Raw genomic sequence first — 27158 nt, forward strand, 5'->3', positions numbered from 1 at the left:
AAGCAGAGATAGAGAGGAAGTGTGTCCTTCCATCGCACCCCTGCAGCCAGACACACCCACTGCTCAGAAAGATGGCCCAGTCCTAATGGCCCAGTCAGCCTGTGGCAGCCACTTAACTGCTCCGAGGCTGGCCTCAGAGCCGCCAGGTGAAGAGGTTGGCTGCTTCCTTGCAGGTCTGCTGAGTGCTGGGTCCAGCAGCTACGCCCCTGGGCAAGGCCAGGCATATCCAAGCTCTCGGCCCGCTTCCTCTCTCCATCCTCCGCCCTCCATCTTCAACAGCCCTCACCATCCACAGGGTACAGCCACCCCGGCCAGATATGCCAGGCCTTTCATCACCAGGTCCTGCCTGCCTTCTGAAGGTCCACTCTCAATACCCCCAACACCTCCACTCCATTCACTAAACTCTTTATACATTCTGCCCTGTGTCTCCACACATGCTGTTCCCACTCCTAAAATGCCCCTCCTCATCTTGCCCCTGAGACTCCCAAACTCCTGGGAAAACCCCTTCCCCCTCCTCCTTCTGACTCAGTCCCAACCCCTTTCCTACTGACCTCCAAACTCAGGTCAAGCTCTGCCGTGTTCCCACAGCCCCTGGTGTCACCTCTCCTCTGACACCCACTGCACGGTCATCACTGATGTCTGTCTGTCTTCCAGAGGCCAAGTGCTCCTCGTGGAAGAACCTTTATTTCTCTCTCTCTCTCTAGGGCCTGGTTCCCAGAGGATGCCATTCACAATGTGGTCTATGTGAATGGAGCCTCTTAGAGTTCAATGCTAATTTACATGGCCATATAGGGACGGCCCTACAGAGTGCAGAGCCTGGCAGGTACTATAAATGCTTCTTACATTACATTAAGTAGCCCCCAAAAGCTGTCAGTCACTGAGACAGTCTTCTCCAATGCAACTCAGTGGAAAATCGGGGGTTCTAGGAGGACTCCAAGCTACTCCTAAAGGGATAAGAAAAGAGAGACCCTGCAGCCTAGAATAATCTTTTCTAACACACACATACATTTTGCACATAATTTAGGGAGTTAATGGACACTTCTAATTCTATAGAAGTTAAGATGTACTCATCTAAAAGTAAGGGTACAGTTTCTGGGGTCCCTCTCTTTCACCCAGGACATCTATGAAGGAGACCACGCTCTGACCAGAGTGAGAATACATAGGACATAAGCCTTCAGGCTGGAGGCCCTGAGAAGCATCCGGTCCTGAGAACCCCAACAGGTTCCCCCTGGCTTGGCGTTAATACCAGGAGGTAACGTGCACCAAGAGGACCAGAGAGCACTGTCCATGGCCCCAGCAAGACCTGGGTGCCTCCTGAGACATCGTGGCATGGGCAGCAGGGGTGTCCAGGGCTCTATCTGTGATGGTCCTTGGTCTCTAGCTAGGCCAACTTCCTGTCCCATGCCAGCCAGCAGGAGACTGAGGCAGCCCCTTATCACCACCATTTGCAGAGAATTCTAGAACTTTCTAAAAGGAATGAGCTTCCTTGGGAGCTCCAGAGATCAGCAGAATTGGAGGCTGAAGGGAAATCCCCAAGCCACTGAAGGGGACCCACACAGAGGATATACAGCCTCTGAAACAGGAAGGTGGCAGGAGGCAGGTGCCACCCAGGGGACCCAGGCTCACGCAGGGAGGAGGCCATTGACACATGACAGGTGGGAGACAGGCAGTCCAAGCGTGGCCAGACAGACACCTGTCCTCCCTATTTAACGGCACACTTTGGAAGGGACCCACGGCATGTCCAGAGAGTGGACAGAAGAGAACAAGATTCTCCTCAGAGCTGCTGTCAATCTTTACACAGGTGGCTCTGTCCCTGTGCAAGTGACCTCACCAGTGTCACCCATAAGCCAGCCTCTGGATCCAGGGAAGATGGGCCAAATGAGCTTCTCCTGGCCACGTCTCCATCCTTAGTTTCAGCCAAGAAAGAAACAGGGAGCAGGGAATAGGGAGGGCTGATGTCTGAATGACCCCAGCCTGCATTCACCCAGACCCCTGCCCACCCACAGAGCCCCCTCCCTGGGCCTCAGGCCCTCAGGACAGCAGAGGGACCTCAGAGGGGCTCCCAGGGCATCTAAAAAGTCTTGGAGCTTTTAAACAGAAGGGCCTTAGGGGCCAATCCATCCCCTAAACACTCGCCATTTTACAGGCTGACAGTGAAGCTCGGCAGGCTCAGGACCCCCAAGGTCACCCAGCAAGGAAGAGCCCAACAGACTGCCAGGCGCCTGCCCCTAACGGGGCGTCAAGGTGAAAATGGCTGGAAGAGCAGGGGCAGGAAGGGAGGGTGGAAGACGGACCCTCTGGACAGGACCGAAGGGACTTCAGCCCAGTGATGTGACAGATGTGTCCCCAGAACCCCCTCAGGAAGGCACTATTCCCAGATACCATCGGACTGGGTTCACACAGTGCCCTCCAGAGACAGGGCACAGGGGCAGAAGAGCTAATCTTGACGGTGACCTTTATTTTCCTGGTGACGCGAGGGAGCGGGACCAGGAGGGTAAGGAACCTGCCCTGGTCACATGCCAGCCCAGGCCTGAAGAACCAATGCCAGCTCAGGTCAGCCTCCTGACTCTGGCCTGGCCTGCAGCGCCCAGCCCGGGGCGATCGCCCGAGCTCCCCACCCTCGCCCGTCCGGGCACCAGATAGCGCAGGCACACTCGGGAGGGTAAAAATAGCTCCCAAGCCCACAACAACCCCAGCCCTTCTCTGCCAGGCCAGGAACCTGGCATTCAGAGAGCCCTGGCCAGGGGGACAGTGGAGCCGCCAGGGCCCTGCCAGCAGAGCCGGGAAGAAAGGCGTGAATGGGAGCCCCACGGGAGGACGGTTGCAAACTCTGAGCACTGGGCGCCCCAAATCTCCAGCCACAGAAAGAAGGGCATCCTGAATAATGTCTCACCGGGCCAGCCACACTTCCACCACGTCCCTCCGCCTGCCCCGTTCCCACCCGAGGGGGACCTCTGTCCCAGAACACCACCCTCCCCACCCAGCTCCCCTCCCACTAGACGACAGTGGCTCTTACCTGTCTCAGGAAGCAACTCCAGAAAGGGACAGCAAGGCCCCCCACATCCACATTCAAAGGCACCCAGAGGCCACAGCCCTGCCCAACCTCACACCCTTCCCAGGTCGGGTGGAGGCACACCAGGGCCCCCAGGCTCAGAGGCGACCCCACCCTGTCCCAGCAGAAAGCCTCCCAGGATACACACAGGCGACACCGCTATCCAGGACAGAGAGGGGGAAGGCGAGAACGGCCTGGCCCGATGCGCTCCTGGTGCCGTAAGTTTCAAATCATGCCTACATGGCTGCAGCTGCGAGTGCGTGGGTCCCGCTCAAGCTCCCTGGGACTGTCCTGTAGGGTGGGAGGAGTCAGCGGCGCCCGCAGCCTGCCCCTGTGCCGCACACACCCTCCGCTCCGGGCTCGGGAGCGGAGCGCGCTCTCCCCCTCTCGGCTCCTCGGCCTCACTCTGGCTTGTAGGAAGCCAGTGGGATAAAACTCTGTCTGTAATTTCAGCCAGCTGCGCCCCTAGGGCTCCACTTATCATCCTGCAGCTATGTAGTGCTTGAATGACATCACAGTGGCTTCGTGAGCCTCCAGCCGGCAGTGAGAAGTGTCCAGCCCAGCCCAGCCCAGCCCCAGCCCCAAACCCAGAGACAAGTGGAAACCAGACCCCAGAAGCAAACGGAGGCTGAGCCTGGGGTAGAGGGGCCAGGCTGCAAGGGTCAGAGAGAAGGGAACACTCCTAAGAGGGTATTGAGATTTATTTTCCCAAATATTCCACATTTTTTTCCCATTCTCAGCAAATGGAAGGAGGGACAGATGACAACAACTTTCCAGCTGCTGAACAATAAGGTGGAAATCTCTTTCCCCCCTTCCTCTCCCGCTCTCCCCACATCAGGGCCAAGACTGGAGGCAGGACACTTCCTTGGCTTGGGAGGGGAAAAACACCAAAAGTAAAACCCTAGGAGCCCCCTGTGCTTCCCCGGGAGGAGCTGAGTGTCACCGGCAGGCCTCAGGGAAGGGGTCAGGAGGCGAAAGCAGAGTTCTCGGGGAAGAGCTTTGAATTTGGGCCCAGTGACCTTGACACTTGGGGACGCTTAGCCCTGGGGTGCCAGTGGGCATCTCCAGGTCACCTGAGAAGCCCAGTTGATTGGCTGCTCCCCATCTGTGGCAACTGAATGGTGACCCCAATGCAGCAGCTGCCCTGAGTTCCCACTGTGATCCCAGGGTGCCCTGAAAAGTGCCAGGAATGTCCGGCTGATAGACAGCAGGACACCAAATCCCAGCCCTTACTTGCAGGTTGTTGGAAGCTTATTTGGATCTAGTTGACTCTCCCAATCCATTTCCAAGAGTTGGCAGGAGGTGGCCTGGGGTCTGCAGCCAGACCCCAGTGAGCCTCAGCGACAGTGTGCCCTTGCAGGGGGACCCCAATTAGCCTGTGACTCCAAAGTGCTTCTGCAGCCCAGGGTTGCACCCACAGCACCCTGGTGCCCATAGTTTCATGACCAGGAGTGGCACTGAGGCTCAGGAGGGAGAGCCAGCCAGGCACAGGCCCCCTGTCTCCTCAGCTTGCTTGCCTGAGCTCCAGGGACCAGACACCTTGTCCTTTGAACTTCCCCTCCCCCACTGCCAGCATCACTCTCTGGCTGCTGCTTCTTAGGTAAAAGGGAAAAATAAGGGAAAGAACAAAAATGTTCCCCAGGCCCTGTACGAGGACACTGGCTGCCATATCATCACTGACAAGATGGCCGGGGGAGGGGACAACCCAGTGCCAAAGACCTCACTGGGGTTTTGCTGCTGTTGTTTTTGCCCTGCTACAGATGGAACCAAGGACCTCGCTCATGCTAGGCCACACCCTTCCACTGAAGCCCTCCAAATTTAAATAATTGGGGGGTGGGGGAGGCAAGAAAAGGGTCCACAATGCCTCAGGCTCCAAACTGGGGAAGAAGATGATTTGGGTGAATTATTGTAATGATCCCCTTACCTCCCTAGAGCCTTCTAGAACCAAGCAACAAAGTACAGGCTCTCGAAAGGGTTAAGATCCCAGTCCACCAGTCTGTCCTGTCCCCACCCAGCTTCATCCACAACACTGCTAGCCTAGCTCTCATTTGCATACAATCTTCATATTTACTTGCCCATCTGTATGCCATCTGTATTATTCTATAAATTTTTTAAATATATTTAACTTAAACTAGCTCTAAGCATCAAGATCCATGAAATCACAGATTTGGTGTACAAAGTACATTCATTTTTTTCTAATATGCACTCACACAGATACACCTAGAATCAGTTCATATATAATAAGCAGCCTGACCCACATACCCTTCCTTAAAAACCCCATGATACAAAGGCTCCTGCAAATGGTGACCCCTCCAGTGGTACCCACCACCATCCAGGTACCGGCTGCCCTGGAAGCTCCTGTAGGGTTTCATAAAAGCCCTGATCCCCGGCCCCACCCTAGACCTACAGAGACTGAAATTTCAAAGGTGGTGCCTGGGAGTCTGAATTTTAAAACTCTCCCCAGCTGGGCATTAGCGACAGCCAAGTTTGGCAAACACTGGTCTTAGCTGAACCTAAATACTTCCAGTTGTGGGATATTACTGTCTCTCAAAAAGAGCCCATCTCATCTTTTGGTGGCTGGAGAAAAAAACATCTCCATACCCCATAATCTACAGTAAACTGGCCTTATGGTGCCCTTTGGGGTGGCTCAGAACAAGCCAGATCTCTCCTTAATGAGCATCCTTCAACTGAACATGGTGGGTGTCCTCCCCAGGGTCTCCTTTGACAAGTCACCCTCTTGAACTCCCCGCCAGGCCCTAGGCCTCAGACACCTAGTGTAGCTCCCAGCGGTTCTTGATTACTCTGAACAAAGTGCAGAACCTACCCGCAGCCCCTGTGAGGAACACAACAGGCCCACCACCTCCCACTATCTAGAAACCATGCCTTTGCTAACACAGCCTCCGATTATGCCCAGCCCTTACCACTCATGCCAGCTCAGCACCAGCCAGGAACTCGGGGACCAAGAACATGGCTCCTCTATCATTGCAATGTTCAAGGTTTAGGACACATCATTTGACCTGCTCTTTCTCTGCTAAACCACCATGGCATTGGGCTGGGGTTGTGGCTCAGTGGTAGAGCACTCACCTAGTATGTGTGAGGCCCTGGGTTCGATTCTCAGCATCACATATAAATAAATAAAATAAACGTATTGTGTCAACCTACAACTAAAAAATATTTTTAAAAACAAACAAACAAACATGGCATCAAATGTCCAGCAAAGAGGAGAGTCTTAGGAAATGGCCAAGACTCCAACCATGTGACGTCGTCCAACTAACACCTACTGGGACTGTCCCCGGATCTGGTCTCTTGTGCCTCCAGAGCACCCCCTGTACTCCCTGAGCCAGCCCTGAGCAGGGCAGTTTTATAAAACATGAGTTCTCAAGGCAGCGGGGTGGACCTGGAGACCTTCTGGAACCTCCTCAGACACCCAGGATTCGTTGAGATCCCAGATTTGCTATTGCCAGGGAAGCCAGTCGAGGCCACTTCCTAGAACTCGGCATCCTGAGCTCATCCAGCCCAACCCCAGCCCAGCCCTATTCTGTCCATCAACTCTGGGAGGGAGAGTTGCCCATCGCCACAAATGGTCAGTGCTGGAGCCAAAAGATCTGGGGAGGGGGAGGGATTGGCCTGGGAGACCCTCAGACTCTTCGTCCTGGATTTCAATCCCTGCTGGCCACTAATTTGTTGCTTGACCTTGGGCAAGTGATCTCCTCTTCCTGCGTCTCCGTTTCCAAAGTAGTGACACGAGAGAGGAGAAGGAGAAAAGCTTTGAATTCTAAAACTTCTGGTTCTAAGGAGAGCCCCAGGGAGGAGAGAGGCATGGTCAGACTGTGGCCCTCCCCAGAGGGGGCCCTGTCAATGTATCAAAGGTCCAGGGAGGAAGGAAGGAAGGGCCGTTGCCTGGGCGGGCCCAGCGCCATGTGTGTGTAATGGAAATGTGCTCCCAGAGTCCCCTGAGACCTTCGCCCCTCCTCCAGCCCAGGGGACATGAAGAACTAGAGCTCAGGGCGGGGGACACGGCAGGCTGCAAGCACCCCCCAGGGCCCCTGCCTTCCAGGGTCCCACATGCCCTAACCCAGAAAGGCAGTGGTCAGGGCCAGGCTCAAGAGCGTGTTCCCCAGGAAGTGGACAGAAACCTGGTACCAAAAGTGTCACTCAGGAAGGGAACTGTCAACTCCCAGGCAGATGTCCCAGGGCAGGGGTATATCCAGTCACCGCCCTCCGGCCTCTCCTCATCCCCACTGCTCAAGGGACACAGGTGACATCTCAGCAGCATCCTCACTTGCGGAGTTGGAGGGAGAATGGGGAAAGGGCTGTGGGGCTTGGGGACAAAGAAAGAGCAAATGGAAGGAGGCCGACAAGTTATCAGCTCTGCCCTTCAGGGCTTGCCCCCTGAGAAAGCACCTGAGGCTTCCCCAACGGGACGGTGGCAAGGAGATGAGGAAGCCCAGAGTTAGAGCTTGGAGGCACCAACAGGCAGGAAGCAACGGAGGCCGTCAGCAAGATCACCTGCCCAAACCCAGGTGAGCGCCGGCCCCGCCAGTGAGCCCCGGGAATAGGCTGCCTTCGCTCTGAGGATGGAGGGGCTCCAAGCTGCCTCCGGGCAGGTTCACCATTCACACACAATTCCCACTGGGGGACAATCTCCAATCCTGACCCCAAACAGGCCCACTCTCCCCAGCCACCCACATCCATCCAAACCAGCAGGGCAGTGTGGTCAGGACCACTCCCATCCCAACAGATGGCCTGTGCAGTGGGCTGGGGTCCGTGTGGCTCTATGTGTGATTGGAACGTGCAGGGGGTCTCCACGGTTCCTTGCAGGAGAGGACACAGTGGTGGTCAGGGTGGTCAGCTTCCCATCTCAAATAGATCCATGCAGGGACACTAGAAGGGACCCTCCCTGACCCACCAAGGCCACCCACCCCTGGAGCACAGCACTGAGTGGGAGCCAAGAGCCAGGGTACCAGCTCTGGGCGTCTGCCTCCTGGGATCCAGGAGGAGCGTCCATGTTCTCAGAGGCTCTCAAGCCCTGTTCAGACAGCGGGGGCGGGGAGGAGGAAGGACCTGAGGCACTCTGAGCTTTCATATCAAAATCTGACCTCACCGGCCCTGGCAAGGGGAAGAACGGACACCAAAGGGTGCGATGCCGCCAACAGTCCTTTCTAAAAGCAATCAAAGCGATCAAGGCAGACGGGCATTGACTGTAGAAAGATGTGAAGGCAGGGTGGTCAGAGCCGCGCCCCCGCCCCCAGCTCAGGGGCTGCTCCCAGACCACAGGGAGAAAGGGCCTGGGGATGGACGCACCAGGCCTGGCCCTGCATCCTGGAGAGAGCAGGAGGGGAGGGCAGTCCACAGATCTGCCGTCCAACGCAGGAGGCTCAAGTCCCCGTGGGAGTCTTGTGGGTACAAAGAATGCTTGGACCAAACAAACAAACAAATAAATAAATAAATAAAGGAGGCACAGAGAAAAGGGAGTTTAGGGCAAGATATCAGAAAATGCCAGGGCTTTGCCGGAACCCTCTAGGCAGTGCCTCCAGCCGCGGCCACTCTTCCCACCCAGACAGAGTCTCCTCAACTTGCTACCCATTCCTGTTTCTCGAGTCCCAGAAGACAAGAGAGTTCTCTTGGCTGTCAGACCTCCATCCCTCCTACTGCAGCGGAAACCCAGTCTCCAACTCTGCCTGCACGTCTTTAACCAGCTGCTGGATAATAAACGGGCCTAGAGAAAGTGGAGTCTGGCAGCAAGAGCAGCAGACTGGGAATTGAGGGGCCAGAGTACTAAGGGATGCACCTAGGTGGGCCTCAGTTTACTTCTCTGTGAAAGGGGAAAGTAACCCAGATGGTCCTGGTGGTACTGCCTACCTCTCGACGCCCAGGGACCCACTGCAGACAGATGCTCAGCCAGGCACTGTTCAGACCCCACAGGTCTGCTTCTCCTGTCCTCCTTGCTCCTGTCTGGGTGGCGCGAGGCCCCGGATGCATCCAATGCTATTTCTGCAGCAGCCAGGGAGCCCCTGGGGTTGGACAGGAATGGTGGTGACTTACAGGAAGTCTGTAAATACACAGCAGCCTGCAGAGGTCCCCAGGGCCATGTAGGGCAATAGAGGCTGATTTATTTTCATCAGTGTAAAGCTGAAACTCAATCCCCGAGCAGGCTGACCCTGCAGACGGCAGACACTCCCCAGCGAGAGCAGAATTAGCCAGCCCCCAGACTGCGGGCCTCGCCCCTGGGACTGGTGATGGGAGGCAGAAGAGAGAAGGCTGGGGTCTGCCAGCTCAGCCTTGCGGCTCTAGTTCCCGCTGACCTGGCCTCTCTCCACTCTGCCACTGGTCTGTAAGGGTCTCTAGGATGCAGAGCCGGACAGGCGGGCTTCCCATCTTAACTCAGTTCCTCCTCCCAGGTCTCTCAAATACAATGTTGCAGGAGGCAGGAAGGCAGAGTTCCTGGGGCCTCAAGCCATGGTGAAGACATGGTGAGAAGTGCCACGTTGAGAAACAGGGGTACCGAGTACAGGCTCTATCCCCACTGGCTGTGCAAACATTGATAGGTAACTTAACCTCTCTATGCTTATTTCTCCGTCTCGGAAATAGGAATAAAACTAAGCTCACGGAGAGGCATGAGGAGTTAAGGAAATTCTGGATGCATTACAACCCCTCACACAGGGAGGCTATGCATAAGATATGTGGGGAGCAGGGGACAGATTTACTCCTAGTCCCTAACAAATAACTGGCTGGGGATGTCAGCTAACACAACCCTGATGGAGACCAAATTGCAACTTTTATAAAAATTGCATATGTATGTATACATTCTTCCACCTCACGATTCCATTTCTAGAAAGCTGTCCTAAAGGACTTGCACATAAAACTGGTGTATGTGTGAGGTCATTCACAATAGCATTTCCCAAAAAAATCTGGAAGTAACCTAGGTGTCCACGGTATTCATATATAGTCTAAAAATTACTTGTTACTAAAACCCAGTATATATGTGCAGTGGAATATTATATAGATGGAGAAGACGAGAAGACTGTGTGCTATTATAGAAAGACCTTCTCAATAGGCCATTAATGGGAAAGAGCAAGTAAAAGCCAGATCCTTGCAATGGCTACCAGACCCTAAAGGATCTGGTCCCCACTGCCAGCCACACTAGTCCCCTTGCTGCTTCCCAAACATCTCCTTCGAGCCAGCAGTCCCCAGGACCTTGGCACAGGATCCCTTTGCCTGGAACGTTCTTTCCCAAGTATGGGCTCGGCTGACTCTCACCTTCTCCAAGGCTTTGCTCAGATGACCTCTTCTCCGTGAGGCTGATCTCGCTTTATGAAAATTTCAGCTCACCGACCCGATCCCCCACTCCTCGTCACCCCTCATTCTGCTCTGTTTCTCCCCAGAGGATTTATCACCCACTAACGCACCCTGTCATTTGTTTATGATTTTTTAACTTTTGTTGTCTGTCTTCCTCCATTAAGACAGAAGCCCCACAGGGCGGGGACCTTCATTTCACTCACCATCGTGTCCTCAGCATCTGGGATAGTGAGCAGCGGACACATAGTGGACGCTCAATCAACGCCCACTGAGTGAACGAGCGGTCACTGAGGACAGCCCCGGGACCAAAGAACACAGACGTCTGAGGTTCTTTTCTTATTCTCTTTCTCTTCAACAGAGTGGTTCAAGGTTATGCCTCCATCACAACTTTCTCTCCTGCATTCTCATATGTGCTCTCAAACAGAGGCGTCCAGGACCCAACGTCTGGCCATCAGGAATGACCAGCGCCAGGGAGGCGGGAGCCAAGGGCCTGAGTACACCTGAGAATGGAGCTGGCGTTTGGATAGTGCCAAAGGCCCCCGGGCGGGAGGAAAGGCAACCTGACGGGCACCCTCGGAAGTGTTTCATGAAGCTTCGCCCAAGGACAGGGGGTGGTCCCTGAAAAAGCAATGCTGGACTGTGACTTCCCACACCGCGGGCGCTGCAGGAAGTGCCCACTATGGCCTCATTTAACTCCCAGCCCTGTAAGACGGGGCCGCCGTCCTTCCCACTGGCGGGTGAGAACACTGAGGTTCAGAGAGGCTCACCGACTGGCCCAAGGTGGACAGAAGGCCAGAGGCAGAGCTGGGACTTGGCCCCAGACAGCCTGGGTCCTGAGCCCATGCTTTCAAAGGTGACAGTACCTCCTGGGGACCGGCCTGCCCAAGGACCCATGGTCTCCACTGGGACATGCATTTCATTGCTTCTCAGGCCGCTCTAAGGCACCGTCCCCTGCGTTTTAGGGGCCGCCTGTGGCTGAAGCTTTGTGAGCTCCGTGACTTTGGCAGGATTTTAGAACATCCTCTGCCAGGGCGAGGGGCACAGAGAAGAAAGCGGGATTTACAGGGGATGAATCATCCACGAACAGCGGGGGAAGCGGAGGGAGGAACCCACACAAGAAGAAAGGACTGATCATCTGCCAGGGCCCAGATCCCCGAAACCATTTCCCATAAACCGCCTCAGGACTGTCAATCAGGCGTCAAGCAGGCTCCGGAACCTGCTTGGGACCAGGATGGAGGGGCTGCGCTGGACCTCCCCCCAGAGGTCCCAGAGCGCAGGAGAAGGAGCAGACAGAGGAGGCTGGCTCTGGGCAGGAGGCTGGTGGGGACACGGGCTCAGCCAGGCCAGGCCAGTGAGTGACAGGAATGAACTTCTCCCAGGAGCACACGAGCCACAGGGAGTACCTGCGGGCCAGCAAGTCCCCTGCCAGGGAGGAAGAGGGCGAGGGCATGCCAAGACAAGGAGTGCACCAGACCTGACCAGGTCCAGCACGGAATACTCCAGAATCATCCAGAAATAGAATCCTCCCCCCACCCCGGGGCTGGATTTGGAGGTGGGCTGAACTAACAAAGGCTGGCAGACTGGGGGCCCAAAGGCCCACCCCGGGAGCCACACACCCCACCAGAGCAGGGGATGCCTCAAGCTGGCCCTGCCTGGACAGAATCGGAGCGCCCAGTGGCGTCTCATGGGCCCCAGCTCTGGGCCCCGGAAGGAAAAGTGACTGACCCCGCATCTGTCAGACGGCCAGGGGGGCCAGGAAATGAGGCTCTGCAGCCCGGTCCACGGCAGTTTTGTGTGCTCTCTTTTCTCTCCTGGAAAAGGCTTCTCTGAACACAGAACTCAGGTGGAGGAAGCGCCCGGAGGGACCACAGCCCAGTGCCTGGGCAGGTCCCAGGCTGCCCACTCAGCCCCTGGGGGAAAAGGAGCCAGGAACCGGCCCCACCTGGACCACACACTGCCTCTGTCCTCACCTCCCCGGCCTCTGCTCACCCTTACCTGCGTGTTGCCCGTGTTCCACTAAAATCCTGCCCGTCCCCACAACGGCCACAGCAACTGTAAGGAGAGCCAGTCTGACCTGATTGCCTGCTTTCCCTCGGATCCCCAGACTTTGAGCAGTGTCCTTATGTCACTTGCAAATGTGAGAACAATTCTGTCTTCAGTGCCATCTCTCCTGCCAGGGCCCATTCACAAGCAGCCCCTCTCCAAAGCCATTTCCTCCAAACACCAGGACCCCTGGAAGCCATGGCCCTTGACCAGGACCCTTCCCCGCTGGGCTGGTGCATTTCTATGATACCCCACCACCACCCCCTTCCCCTGTCTCCAGGCGACACCCAAACATGATCCCAGGACTTGAATGGTGCCCACGGTTTGTAGTAGGTGATCAGTTAAATACTGGGGGAGAGGAGAGAGAAGGGGAGGGAGAGGAGGAGGAAGGAATGAAGTAGGGAAGCAGCTTTAGTTGGGTAAGAAAAGTATTTGGTTAATGGAGCTTAAATGTCTTTCCTTGGAGATGGTTAGAGTTGTGATTGGTCCCCATCTGTCCAGTTCCTTGGTGGACTTGTCCACAGGTCTGGCAGGAGCGGAAGAAGGGAGGGTGGCTGAGGGGGAAGAGCCCGCATTGCCCGCTCTCCCGCCTCCAACTGGGTCTCTGAGCAACCAGAGGGCAGCGTGTGCCAACCCCGCTGCCGGCTGAGCGCTCTGGATCCGCTGCAGTGGCTGTGGCCTCCCACCCCAACCCGATGGCAGAGATTACGGAGGACCAAAGGCACATTCACAGGGGAGGAGATTGGCTTACGGCTCCACCTGCTGAGACTGCACCCCCGCCTGCCTGCTGCCTCGCAGGGCCAGCAGAGGGTCCAAGGGCATCGGGACAAACCCAACCCAGCCCTGAGCAGCTGAGCAGGTGGCCAGCAGATGCTGGGTCAGTGGTATCGTCTTTACCCACAAGGTCAAGCCGACCTTGTGTCTGAATTAGTCCACTGATTGTTCCACTAAATCAGGAGAGGTGTCCCCTCTTAGGGGAGGAGAAGGAACCCAGAATCCTCCTCTGGGAGCTCTTCCGCCATGCAAATGTCCCACACTGAGACCCACCCCCTTGCACCCCAATGTCTCTCTGCCCAATGGGGCCATGAGGACAAGCAAGCCAGGCTCCCTGCCAAAGTCAATCCCATCCTCACAGTTGGGAAGTACTCAAACCTCTCCTGCTGCAACCCAAGCCCCTTGTCCTCTATAATCTGATAGATCATGGGGCAGAAGCTTTCAGTAGCAGCTCTAAATTTCTCTCTCCCTGCCCTTCCCCCCACCCACCTTGAAGTCACAGACCCGAAAGGCTGGCCTTCCCAGGATGCCCAACAAAAATCAGCTTGATGCCAAATCCTAGGTTCTCAGCATCCACACTAGGAACTCCTTCAGTAAAGCCCTCCGCTCCGTAACAAGTGGCAGGTGGATCCCTGGAGTCTTTGCACCCTTTCCCTGAACTCTCTGGGTCCACCTGCAGCCCTGCACTCTTGCTGGTTTCTCCCACATCTTATTAAAAAGTTCAGAAGGCAAGAAGGTCAAACCCTGAGGAATTACATCCAGGACATAACTCCCCTGGTGCACATCTCCACGGCCTCTCCCAGAGTAGCCACGGGGACTGTCCTCCCCACTGCCTGAGTGCTGTCCTCTGGAGCCCAGGGCCCACCCACCGTGGTCTCGCATCATCCTGCCTGGGCCCTGGGGGCGAAGGGGGCAGGACCACGTGGGAGCTTGATCAGCTGCAAGCAGGACTCAGGGGCTTTTCTGCTGCCCTGTCTGCGGGTGTTGGAAAGAGCTCCCCCTCTGTGTGACAGGCAGGCTCTCCAAGCCGCTCAGGCACCAGCCGTAAGGCTGGAAAGAGGTCAGCCCCAACAGCCTAAAGCAATTCAGCCTCTAGATGAAGAATCCTTTAGCTCCGGATCCTGAAAATGATGGGTCACAGTGCAGATCGCTGGGTCTGGCACCAGAGCCCCCCACCCCCTATGTAGGAACCCTGCCTTCCCGTTTCTGTTAATATGGAAGTGTCTGGGTCCCCGTGGTGAAAGAGACTCCAAGACAAGGAATGCCCTGTTTCAACAGTAAGGTAGGAGGCCACCATGCGAACCACAGAAAGAGACTACAGACATCAAGAAAAGAAGACCACCCATGGAATGGGAGGAAAGACCTATTAAACAAACACAGATCCAATAAGGAGTTTGTTGCCAGAATATATAAAGAACACATAACTCAATAATGAAGACAACCAAAGTTTTTTAAACAGACACTTTTCTAAAGAAGATATATAATGACCTCTCATGCATGAAAAAAATGTTCCACCTCATTAATTATTAGGAAAACGTGGTTCAAGCCCACAATCAGATACCACTTCACACCCACTAGACTAGAAAATAATAAGGGTTAGAGGAGGGAGAGAAACAGGAACCCGGATCCGTTGCTGATAGGAATGGACACTGGGTAGCCATTTGGGCTCTTGGAAAAGAGCCCAGCAGGTCCTCAAATAATTAAACATAGTAAATGAGGGACCCTAGCAATGTACCCAAGAGAAATGGAAATGTAAGTACCCACAAAGCCTTGCACCTAGATGTCCATAGCAGTATTCTTCTAATAGACGAAAAGTGGAAACAATCAAAATGTTCATCAACTGATATTAATGTACAGATAAAATATATCACAATGGAATATTATTCATCAATAAAAAAACAAACGAAGCATTGATACACAGTTTAATACGTATAGACTCTGAAAACATCAGGCAAAGTCAAAGAAGGCAGACACAAAGGTCCAGGTATTGTCCTCTTCCCATGGTGGCACTAATGAAGGAACATCTCTGCAATGAAGCCATCCTGAGCCAGAGGAACTATGATGAACACAAGCAGAGATCCCTGCCTCCCACCCTGGACAGGTAGCATGGACAAGAAGTAATGCTTATGTTAAGTCGGGCCACTGCAAATGGGGGCTGTTTGTTACTGCAGCATCACTGAGCCTCTCCTGACCAAGTTATTTGCTTTGCACTCAAGCTCATGAGTTGGTCTGAGAGGGAAGCTCAATTGGCTCATCTCAGTTCCTTATGATCCATGAAGGGAAACACTGGTTGAGCTCAAAGAAATGGTAAGCCATGTTGTCTACTCCAACTCTCTCCTTTTATCAGGAATAAAGAATATCCAAGGAAAGTAGTCCCCATGGACACCTAGAATTCAAATCTCCTGCCTGGTAGGCCAATGTCCGTCCATGTCTGTCTCTACCACTCCATGCACACTTCAGTTTCTCTCTCCTCACTCTCTGCCTCTGTGTTCTATCCCTTTCTCTCCCTCTTGCTTAAAAAGACAAAACAAAACAAAAGACAGAGTCCTTGGACAAGCCCATCTCAGAGGAAGTCATCACACCAGGGGTTCCAGGCCCCAGGAAGGAGACTTCCCCAGAAGTCTCAGAAGACCTGGAGGAGAGGCAGAAATGGTCCCTCACAGGCCCCTTACCACCAGCCCCTGCTCTTCTGGGACTGCCCATGCCAAGGAAAGGTTGGTGGGCACGTAATGGCATAGCCCAGGTGGGATGGATACTAGCCACCCCAGCCAGGCCCAGGGACTTGCTCCCTCCCGCCTGTCCTGAGCGGCCACCTCTCCACCCCTCACTACCCAGCCCCAGCCCCTAATCCCCTCCTTAACAACAGCTCAGTGCCCAAGTAGGCCAGGGAATGGGGGCAGTAGAGGGTGGGCAGCGAGGAAAGGGCCTGGCCAGGCTCTGGGTTTCTCGAGGCCGCGGGCAGCCTACCCTGTGCTTACACCTTGTTTCCGAGAAGGCTAGCCCTGGACGCTCGGAGGAATTTGGAAACTCTCTGTGCAGCATAGGCAAAAAATGCCACCCCACTCCCACCCATGGGGCACTGGGGCCCAGGCATGGGGCTTCAGAACTCAGGCCAAGGAACTAATGGGGCTTCTGGAAGCTGCAGACGGTAGTGTCAGCCAGGGCGCTGAGCTGGCAGGCTCCAGACCAAATTGGAGAGAGGCAGAGGCAGCCCATAAGGAGGAGATCGGTGGGGGCCGGTCTCTCCCCCAGACCCCCCTAGACCCTCACCTCCTCCCCCTCAGGACCAGAGGCCCTGGGCATCCGGCTGCATGGGACCCAGGAAACTGAACTGTCCCCCTCAGATTCATACGCTGCCGTCCTAACTCCAGGACCTCAGAATGTGGCTACGTTTGGAGGTTGGATCTTAAAAGAGGTGATTAAGGTGAAATGGGGTCCCTAAAATAGGCCCACTCCAGTCTGGCCAGTGTCCTTAGAAGAGGAGATTAGGACCCAGACACACGTAGCGGGGAGACTGTGCGAAGACACGGGGAGGAGACGGCATCTACAAGCCACTCACACCTGATCTTCCCGCTTCCAGAAAAGTGAGGAATCAGTTCTGTTTTTCAAGCCCCCAGACTGCGGCGCATTGTGCCGGGGCCAGAGCAGACGAGACATCAGCCCATCAAATCCCCAGACGGCTCTGCTAGGAGAGAGGGGTCTCCCAAGATGGCAGGCACTCCTCTGCCCGCTGGAGCCATGGGTCTAGTCAGAGATCCTTGACATTGAACTTCCACCTCCTTCTTTCTATTTGGTGCTGGGATGGAACCCAGGGCAGCATGCTAGGCAGGCACTCTACCACGGAGCCACCACACCCCGGCCTTCTTACGTCACGGCCCTGCAGGTTTGCTGACCTCTGAGGTCTTGATGGGGACAATGGAGCTGGTACAGCCTGAGCCGAGCTAACGCCAAGGTGGGTTCCTTCATGGGAGGGAACCTCGCTGTGGCAGGAGGGCGTCAGACGGGCGTCATGTCCCACCTCAGCCACCCCAGCCTGGGAGGTCAGGCTCCTGAGAATCAGGGGACCTGATATGGATTTTCTTCCTTCATTTTGCCATCAAGACTGATCAGGGATGTACTGAGGCAGTGAAAGGGGGCTTTGAGTGTCCCCATGCCCCAGGGCCTGAGTCGAACTTGGAGCTCGGGAAGAGGGAGCCGCAGGTAGCAAGGAAGGGTTTCAACAGAGCAGTTCCTGAAACGTGGTCAAGTCAGGGTCACCAGGAGCTCTGAGCAGAGTGCAGCCGAGAGAGGGGCCAAGTGCGGACGCAGGTCACTCAAGAGGACAAAGGCCAGAGACGATTGATGCCCCGCCTCCTGCTCTGAGTCACCAGTGAGTTTTGGAGGAACTGGCTGGCCTCTCCTGCCCCTCCTCTCCTGTCCCCCTCCTCCAGCACGCATGAAACAGACAGGGGAGGTGGCCACTTCCAGCAATGGCCTCATCTCACGTTGGACAACCACCCTCCACCTACCTGGGGAGGCTGGCCCCTCCCAGGGCACTCCTGAGCACCCTGCAGGTACCGGGAGGGGAGACCCAGTCTGCCTTGAGGGAGCCTGTGGTCTCTGGGGTGCTACACACCATGGCCCACCCACCTGGTCTAACTCCTCCTGCCTCCAGCGAGGACCAAGATATCGGCACAGAGCAAGATGCCCAGAACAGGCCCCCAGGGAGGTCAGCCACCCTGGACAGCACCATGGTCAGCACTGTGGTTGGCTCCATGCCCAGAGCTGCCCTCGACTTGCCTGGCAACCTTGAGCTGCTTACTGAACCCATCTGTACCCCAGTTTCCCCATCAGGGCAAATAACACCACCCATCTCACAGAGACGGCAACCACCGAGTTCTTGACACCAAGACTGGAGCGTGGTAAATCCAGTCTTCCCCCTTAGCCATGCGGGTCTGCAGACCTCTGAAGAACAGGCCTCAGTCAGCACTGATGTGTCAGGCACTCTGTGGAAACACCACAGTCACTCCCCACTGTCACTCCAAGAGACTTGTTGAGTAATTCCCATTTTACAGATGAGCAAACCGAGGCCCCAGGGGCCCGCATGTTGTCAAGGACTTGAAGTCAAGCAGTTTGGCTCCAGGCACTGCATTCTTAGCATCTATACTAAACCGCCTCTCACGAACGTCACTGCGATAATCCCACAGAGTGAATAATATTGTCCCAACTGTGTAGACATGGAAACTAAGGAAACAGAAAGGCTAAATGCTTTGAGCAAGAGGGTGCGCTATGAAGGGGGAGCAGGGATCTGCCCCCAGCAGTTGGCTCTGGAGCCCGAGTGCTCACCCCACGCACAGGGCACCTCCCATCAGCCTGCCCAGCCGGCCCAGGACCTCCACAGGGAACAGCCACACCCCCTCCAGCATCTCCTGAGCACCCGAGTCACGCGTTCTAGACCCCCCACCCCAGCTGTGAGGGGTCGCCCACCACCAGGGAGAGACACAGGCCTCCAGTGTCCCTGTCTCCTTCTACCTCTAGGAAGCATAATGGAGTCTTCCAGAAATGCCACCAACCAGGAGCAAGACTGGGGTTGGTCACTTGTCCTGCCCAAGGACTGGCTCCGTTTGCTCTCTGGGACAGCCAGCAGCAGAGAGCACACAGTAGGAGCAGAGAGTGGCTCTCCCCTGGTGACTGTCCCAGCCCTCAGCAGGCCAGGCCACGGAAGAGGGCAGAAGAGCCCTGAGCAGCGCCCCCTGCAGGCAGAGCACCAGCTTCTCAGCCTGCAGACAGGAGCCCCTCCGTCCTGGTAGGACGAGCTGGCCTTTAACATGGTCCCAAAGGTCCCGCTGACTCTGTCCCCCTGCCTGGGGGAGCAGATCAGAGGGGAGAGGAGGCAGGGCCAGGGGCAGGAGAGCAGTCAGGGCCTCCACGCCAGCCCCTGTGCTCCTCCCCAGCCTCCCGCGTCCCCAGCCTCCGACGTCCGCAGCCTCCTCTGGTTCGTCCGTCTGCTCGCCTTCCCTCCCTCAGCCCCATCCTCCCAGTGCCTTTAATTGTTTTACCTTTTATTTGCCTGGCACTTCTTGGTTCACTAGATGTTTTTACATTTATCATCGCATTGAATCTGCATCAGGCAGAGGCGGGAAGCATTACAAATTCCTTCACATTGCCAAGTGTTCTTGTTAAAAATGCAAACATCCCCAGGACGACGAACAAGGAGGCTGGCGGCCCTCCGTCCCTCTGCTTTCTCCCTGGCCACTTGGCACAGGGTGGTGGGGTGCAGGGAAGAGCAGAGCTGGCGGGGGGGGGGGGCAGCCCAGTGGGCAGGGAGGGCGTGGGTGGGTGTCTCTGGCTGAGGACGCTGGGCCCTGAGGGACGAGATGGCACTGGGAAGGGGCAGGGAGCTCAGGTAGGTAGTGAGGACAAGCCACCAACCTGCAGTGCCGCACCTGAGCACCCACCCTCCGGAGCCCCTGAATCTCGTCCACCCGCTCCCCGTCCTGCCTCCGTGATGCCAGGGGCTCATTCTGATCCCTCTCCCAGGAGGCTTCAGAGAAGAGCCATCAGGGCAGGAGACAAGGCGACAGAGCAAGGAGGGCAGAGAGAAGGCCCTCGGGCCGGGCACGCCCTCACCCCGCACAGCCGCGCGGCCCAGGGTCCCAGCTGGCTTCCCTGGGGGCAGGGACCAAGTAGTCGATGCTGGGTCTTGGGGATAAATCAGAAGGTCCTGCCTTCCGAGTCTGTTACCCCCACTAGCCAGACGATGCCCCAGCTCCAACATTCTGGGGTCCTTTCACCAAGTCTGGGACCAAACCCCAAGCAGGATGTCCCAAGAGTCCCTGGGCTCCGCCCCCTCATGCACATTCAAATGAGCCACATAAGCAGCTAGAACTCCCATGTCACTCTCCGGAGCTGACCCCGCTGCAGGGGCCATGTGACTTAATGTCAGGTTTTGCAGCCAGACCACGCATCCATTTCAGCTCTGTAGATTCCTTTCCGCACCCCAGAGCTGGTGGGTTGGTTTCCAGCTCTCCAACATTTTCGTTGGCCCTGGATGAAAGCTCTCTGGCCCTAAGTGTCTGCATTCCCCACGCTCCGACCCCAGGGAACACTGGCAGCCGGCAGCAGAGGGTTTAAAAGAAATGCAACAAGCGCCCTGTTTGCAGCACGGAGGTATCGCAAGCTTCACATAAGGCCACCTCCTCCAAGGAGACCTCCCAGACCTCTCCCAGAAAGCCAAGGCCACGAGAGCCAGGGCTGGGCAGCCTAGACAGGGCCAGCACACGGGTCCCCACCTACCCTCCGTGCCATCTTCCCGATGTCCACTGATGTTGTCGTAGGAATCCCAGCGGATGAGGGGGTCGGAGGTGTTGTAATCCACAGACACACTTGGCCCATTCTCCAGGTGCTCCATGCCTGAGCAGGATGGGAAAGGTGGGGGCGGGCAGGGGACAGTAGGGACAGGGAAAGAGATCAGCAGCTGGAAAAACAGAAAGCCAACAGCTCCCCCCAGGCTGCTCCTAAGAGACCTCTCATGTTCCGGAGCGTGGCGGGCGGGAGCAGTGGCCTCAGTTAGGTGGAGGAGCCAGGAATATGACTGCGTGCATTCTTGAAAAGGCTCATTCCAGGTCAGAGGGGTAAGTCAGGACAGGGCACTAAGGAATGCAGACCCCAGGAGAGAGCCGGGGACAGCCCTGCCAGGTATCTGCCTCTTCCTCGTGTGGGGCCCTGGGTCAGGGCCTAGAGAGCAGCGAATCTGCCCTGGAGTTGGGAAAAGGGCTATGGGACAGGCTTTCCTGGGATCAGTGATGGCAGGGAAGCCACAGACTTGACATTGGAGGACACAAGCCTCTACAAGGTCGTGCACCTGCCCCCACTTAACACGCTCTCCACTCCTGACAGACACTTGCAGGGAGAGCCAAGTTTCTTCCCCACCCTTCGAGAGACAGCTCAGAGACAGCGCAGCTGCAAGACTGGCCTTCAGGGCGAGTTACCTCGGGGCCCAGCAGTCCTTCAGTCTGGAGTCCCTCGGCCTGTAACCTAACTGCATCGCCTCCCATCCTGTTCTCAAGAGGAATAACAACTGGGCTCCATATTTAGAGTCCAGAGACTTAAAGGCTATTATTAAATGGGCTTCAGGTTGAATCACCTCAGTTCACATAAATATCATCCATCCAGCACCTTGGAGTGTCCCCCTTGGCTATTCCCTCCATCCAGTTTCTGAATATAACCAAATGGTGACCTAACAGGACCAGAACAGTTTATCCAACTCAGCGCCTCTCTGTCTGCTTTTTTATTTTTATTATCCAGAGAGTAAGTCACTGGTTCATGTTTAGCTAGGGGTCCACTCTGATACTCAGATCCTTTACTGCTGGCCTGCTCTCAATCACAGGTAACTTGGTCATCGTAAAGCAGCCCAGTGGGAGGATGGTGGGAGCAGGACAGGGACATGGAGCCTGGAGGGAAGGGCTGCAAGAATGAACTCTACTTTGATGTATACCTTGAATTTTCTCTGGCCCGTAAGAAAACACGAACTCTACTTTGCCATATTCTGGAAATCGGTCATCTAAAAAAAAAAAAAAAAAGAAGAAGAAGGGAAAAACAAAAATGGGCAATGAATCCCCAAAAAGGGCTCCATAAATATTAACCAGAAAAACTCATTTCTTTTGGAAAAAAAAAATTAAGTCATACACATACACATGGTTAATAATAAAATAGCATTTAATATGTATCTAAACTCAAATTACACATGAACACCAAAATCCCATGTCCTGCCCACCCTAGCCCCAGTCCTACCTGCCTAAGGTACCACTTCTAGCCATTTCTATTTCGGGTTCTACAAACAAGCGACCTTTATGATTCTAAATACCACCCATTATTTCATGCCAGTATTTCTGTATACATTTTAAACCATCTCATTGACTCACCGCTATGAAGCCGAATGATTTGGCTCCTATACCCCACCTCCTTTCTTCTCAGATCTGGTTAGCTTATCATTTGTTTATCCCACCAATTACCTTTGAAGCTATATATATTATAGTTCAGCCTCTACTTCTTGATCTGGGAACCTCCTTTGCTCTGCTTCTCCCCAACCTCATATTTATTTTATCAGCAGTATCTTTATTTTCCCTCCTCAAGACTGATGGCAGTGACTGTCTGCTCTGTAATTATTAGAGCACCATCTGGTTTTGCCCTCCCGGCTCAGATACAAGGAGAACTCATCTCAGAGCCATCCCTGCCCTGAATGAGCAGACTTTACTGAGGGGACCTGCCCCTTCTGGGCGGCCCAGTCTCCCTCTGCTCTCTGCCTGAGCGCAGTCTGGATGCTGATCACTGTCTACTGCTTGCAGGAAGAGGACATAGCAAGGACGATATCTGCTCTGTGGGACCCCACCAGGCCAGCGCCTGTGTCCATTCCTGCAGGCCTCACTTCATAGAGTCAGGTTTGCATGTCTCTCTCCCAGGAGACTGTGAGCTCCCAGAGGCCTGACTTCTCTTTGAATCCCTAGCGTCTAGCACACACCTGTCATTTAGACTTCGTGGGCGGGCAGGTGGGTGGGGATGGGTGGTCGGGTGGATGGATGGGTAGATGGATGGATGGGTGGATGAATGGTAGGCAGGTAGGTGGTTAGAGAGATGGATAGATAGATGAATAGGTGAGTGGGTGCGTGGATGGATGGATAGATGAATAGGTGAGTGGGTGCGTGGATGGATGGATAGATGAATAGGTGAGTGGGTGCGTGGATGGATGGATAGATGAATAGGTGAGTGGGTGCGTGGATGGATGGATAGATGAATAGGTGAGTGGGTGCGTGGATGGATGGATGGATGAGTGGGCAAGTGGTGGGTAGATGAATGGATAGGTGGATGGGTATATGAACAGTTGGATAAATGAATATGCAGATGGCTGGAGGGATGGAGGATGGATGGGTGCTGTATCTATAAGCCCAGGCCTGAGCGTGATATAGATGGGACCTCAGGTGCACAGAAGAAAGCAGCAAAAGACACCAAACCTTCCCTGCCCACTCCTCCTGCCTCCTGTCGCCACAGCCCTTCCACTACGGCTCCTCTGCCCCGGGGGGTAACTGTCCCTTCTAGAGCTGCCTCCCCTAGACTTTTAGCTCCACCAACAGAGAGCATGTTGTGTTTGACTCTGATTCCCCGGCACTTAGTACTGAGCCTGGTACAGATGCCCAGCCAAGGTTGAAAAAATGTCTGCCAATAAGACCAACCGGGAGGACCAGGCAAAGAAGACATGAGCCAAGTCCTCGGAGAGTATGAGATACAAAACAGGCCAGGGACTGAGGAGGAACCTCCTCCACTTGAGTCCTAGCCACTTGCCTTGGTTGGCTCCTAATTCTCTCTCAATGCCCTCCCACTGTCACCAAGAAGATCCTGGCAGACCATGTGGCTCAAAAATGGTGGCCCCCATGCCCACCACATCTCCTGAACCTGAGCTCTCCTCCCTGCCACGAGCCCCACCCCAGCCCCACCCTGGGGCCCACCTTTGAAGGCCTCATCGAGGTCCTCCTTCCCAAAGACAACCCCCAGGTCATGGATGGCACAGGTATGGAACTGCACGCGGAAGATGACATCTCGGGCGGGGCTCCGGAACTTCTTGTGGTAGCACTTCAGCTGGGGGTGGGGAGAGACAGAGGTGGGAGGTGGGGTCTCAGGGAGCCTCCTGGTCTGCTCCACAGATGGAGCCCAAAGGGGCACCGCAAACCCAGGAAAGAGCAGTCACCAACACCAAACAGGAACTTAGAACTCTCTGGGGAAGATTCTAGAACACCTGAGAGACTTGTAGGAACAAAACTGTCCTGCCAAGAAGTTCCCACAGACAGATTGGAATCCCAAAAGGAAAAGCAGGTTTGAAGTGCCCCAGAGCGGCTGAAGTTAGAATGGAGGGGGTCCTTGTCACCAGGAGGGAGCTAGGTGGTATCAGCTCACACTGACTGGGTTTCCCTGGAGATGTCCCAGGACAAAAGGTCGGCCCAGGGAAGGGACACCAGGGCAGGGAAGGGACCAGGCCAGGGCTGTCTGAGACCGGAAGGTCTTGAAGGAACCCTGGGAGCCTTCAGTTCCAAGTCCTGAGCCCACCGGGAGTGGCTGTCCTGTCCCTAGGGTAGGAGGGAGCCGGAAAGGGAAAAGGGTGGGCTTGAGACGGAGGGCGGCACTCACCAAGATGTCTCCCTTCAGGAGCAGTCCTGGCTCAATGGTGATGCAGATGCTCGTCTGGCTGTCCCCCGGGATGTTGCTAAGGCACAGAGGGTGGCAGAGGAAGAGCGTGCCGCTGCTCTCCCTCTGCCCCTCTGCCCAGGCCTGCGCGGGCCTCCCTGACTGCCTCCCTTCCCCGCTGCTCTCGAGAAGTCGAGGCAGCCTCCCTCCCACCTTCCCTGTGCCCGGCCTTGGGCCGTGGCCCTCCCTGGCCTCCCATAGAATACTTACTAGATGCCAGACGTGTACACAGGTTGCATGGCCTGGTAGATGCGGAGAAAAGGCCGACACCCTGTCAGAGAAGGTGGTGTTAGGAACAGCAGGCGGAGGAGAAAACAAGGCGAGAAAGGAAGGAAGAAAGGAAGGGGGGTATGAGGACAGAGAAAAAAAGCAAGCAGAAAGGAGAAGAAATACTAACTTTTATTCATAAGGCATTTTAAGTGGACAAGACATTGCCACCGCCAACATCACCTGCCAGAAGGGACTGCAAATACCAAGCTCGTTTTGCAGATAAATAGACTGGAGCTCAAAAAGATTCAGGAAGTGATGCAGGTGAGGCTCCAGTGGAAGCCTTAGGACTCTGCTGCTGACTTGCTTCCTCCCGCCCCAAGGCTGCCTCTGAAGACCCAAGGCAGGAGGGAGGAGGGGAAGGGAGGCCCCAGGGAGGGCTCGGGGCAGGTACCTCCTTTGGACTCAAAGTTGGGGATGCCGTGCATGATCACATGGTGCAGAAACAAGGGCTTGTTGTTCATTTTGATGGAGCCAGAGAGCAGGCCGCTGAAGTAATGCACATACCTGGGGCAGGGAGAGGTGACTTCAGGGAGAGGGACCTGGTTTTCCATCTGCAAGAACGTGGCTCCCACCTCCCTCTTACTCAGCACCCCACAACTCTGGCCCCCACCCAGAGCTCCTGGCAGCTGAGGGCTGGGCCCCAGGGCAGGCCTAGCTGGCCGCTCGGAGCCCCACAGGGAAAACAGCAGGTAAAGGATCCCAAGTGGATCGGGGCTAACAGCCCACTTGGCGTTCTCCTGCGCCCCCTGGTGGTGAACGTGAGCATCTCTTTCCTGCTTCCCTTGCTGCCCAGGAACTTCCTGGGGACAAAAATTCCTCCCTGACCCCTGACAGTGACAGGCACCTCATCCTTTAGCAGCTCCCTCCTGCACAATGCAGGCTGCCCAGGCAGCAAGCAGCTCTAACAGCTCACATGGAGCCAAACCAGGCCAATGTGGACCCTGATACCAAGCTTCCCATTAGGCCCCACCATCCACGTGAGTCCAGCAAATAGCAAGAGCTTAACCATGACAGTCCTTCACTTTATGTCACTAAAGTGTATGGAGCCCATCAGTTTCTGTCACTTTACTTGATATTTGTGATAACTAACGTGAATAAGTATCCCTCTCTCTAGGGTCAGCATCCCCCAATTTTTAAAATAAAGATGTTGTTGGAAGAATGGAATAAACTAGCCCACCTCCCCTTCTTCTAAACCGTGAGGGGAAAGCAGGCCCAGAAAGGGTTGTTGGAGACACACAGCAAGAACACACAGCGCTGGGGGTGGGAGGAAGAGGGGAAGCAGCCTGGGCTTCAGTGCACCGTCTGAACTGGGGGCAGAACTAACCATTGATGGGTCAGCACTTCCTCTCTTTCTGACTGGCCAGAGGGTGCCAGGCTGAGTCAGGGAGACCAACCAAATACATCCTGAAGCTCTGCAGGAGCCAACAGGGCTTTGGGGGGTGGGACAGGAACTGCTTGACCATGACAATGCTCCCCGCCTGTCTCTTGGCTCCTTGGCCCACCTCCAGACCAGTGGGCCTCTGTCCCTGAGGCTGGGTGGGGCCACCTTGGACTACCCAAGCAAGATAATCTGATGGGCAGCACCAGCTCCTATTCAGGCCCCTGCCCAGCCCCCAGTCCCATTATTCAAACCGGAAACCCAGAATGGCGGTTCCCATCAGATCTCCCAATCGTGCCAACAGGATGTGTCTGTGTGCTGGGGACAATGAGCAGGGGGGGGCCCGTGACAATAAATGGAGGAGCTACAGGCACAGCCCCTCCCCCTGCCCCTCCCGCTCTCCTCTCCTCCAGCTGCCAGATTCCCTGCAAGCCGCACCAGCAACATGGCGGGAAAGCAGCAGCAGACGCATGGGCAACCAGCAACTGCACTCCACGTGTGGGCAGATAGAGGCCCGGCCCTCGGCAGATGCAGGGGCAGATAGGAGCTGCCGGGCAGCCACAGATAGTGTGCACATACAGACACGCCCCGCGGCCCCGTGCACGAACACAGGGGAACACCCGGACAACCCCTTTGCTGAGCGGTAACAACAGTGCCTCTCCATCTCAGGCCTCTGCTGCTCCACCACCTCCAAGAATCAGGTCAGCAAGCTTCTCCATTAGTAGCTCTCATCCTTCAAGGTCAAGGGCCATACCAGGACCAGGACCAGCAGCAGCTATGCATGGCCACCAGGGACCAGGGAACTGGTCCTTGACCACCAGCGCTCCCCTTTCTGGGAAGGTTCTCACTGACCCATGGCTGCCCCGTCTGGAGGCCTAGCCAGGACTGTCTGCCCAGAAAGACGCCCATCTCTGACTGCTGACCCAGAGGTTGGCCTTCAGCTGTTCTGTGACAACTGGGTTGCCTGAGGACACACTTGCTTCTGCTTGGGCTTCCTGCCGTGATGGCAGGAACAGTCCGTGGCAGCCAGCTTCAGGCCAGCCAAGCGAGGTGAGGGTGGTGGGACACATACTGGGGACCCTCTGCAGGAAGAGGCTGGGGAGGTCCAGGCCTTTGACCTTGCTGCAC

General features: G+C 55.5%; 1 protein-coding gene across 14 annotated transcripts in view; it reads right to left on the reverse strand.

Annotated features, from left to right (window-relative positions):
• Tns1 (tensin 1) overlaps positions 1-27158 on the reverse strand; it is a 214310-nt gene that overhangs the window by 57210 nt on the left and 129942 nt on the right. For all 14 annotated transcript variants that reach the window (XM_046439598.1, XM_046439599.1, XM_046439596.1 and 11 more), the window contains 6 exons: positions 25044-25156; positions 24593-24653; positions 24326-24401; positions 23650-23779; positions 21645-21710; positions 20444-20560 (listed from right to left, as the gene is read on the reverse strand). In XM_046439598.1, coding sequence (XP_046295554.1) covers positions 20444-20560; positions 21645-21710; positions 23650-23779; positions 24326-24401; positions 24593-24653; positions 25044-25156 — 563 coding nt within the window. The remainder of the gene's footprint in view (positions 1-20443; positions 20561-21644; positions 21711-23649; positions 23780-24325; positions 24402-24592; positions 24654-25043; positions 25157-27158) is intronic.

Source organism: Marmota monax, unplaced genomic scaffold (genome assembly GCF_021218885.2).
Source record: "Marmota monax isolate L192 unplaced genomic scaffold, Marmota_monax_Labrador192_F-V1.1 WCK01_AAM20220418_F8-fsc00041, whole genome shotgun sequence".
Lineage (NCBI taxonomy): Eukaryota > Metazoa > Chordata > Mammalia > Rodentia > Sciuridae > Marmota > Marmota monax.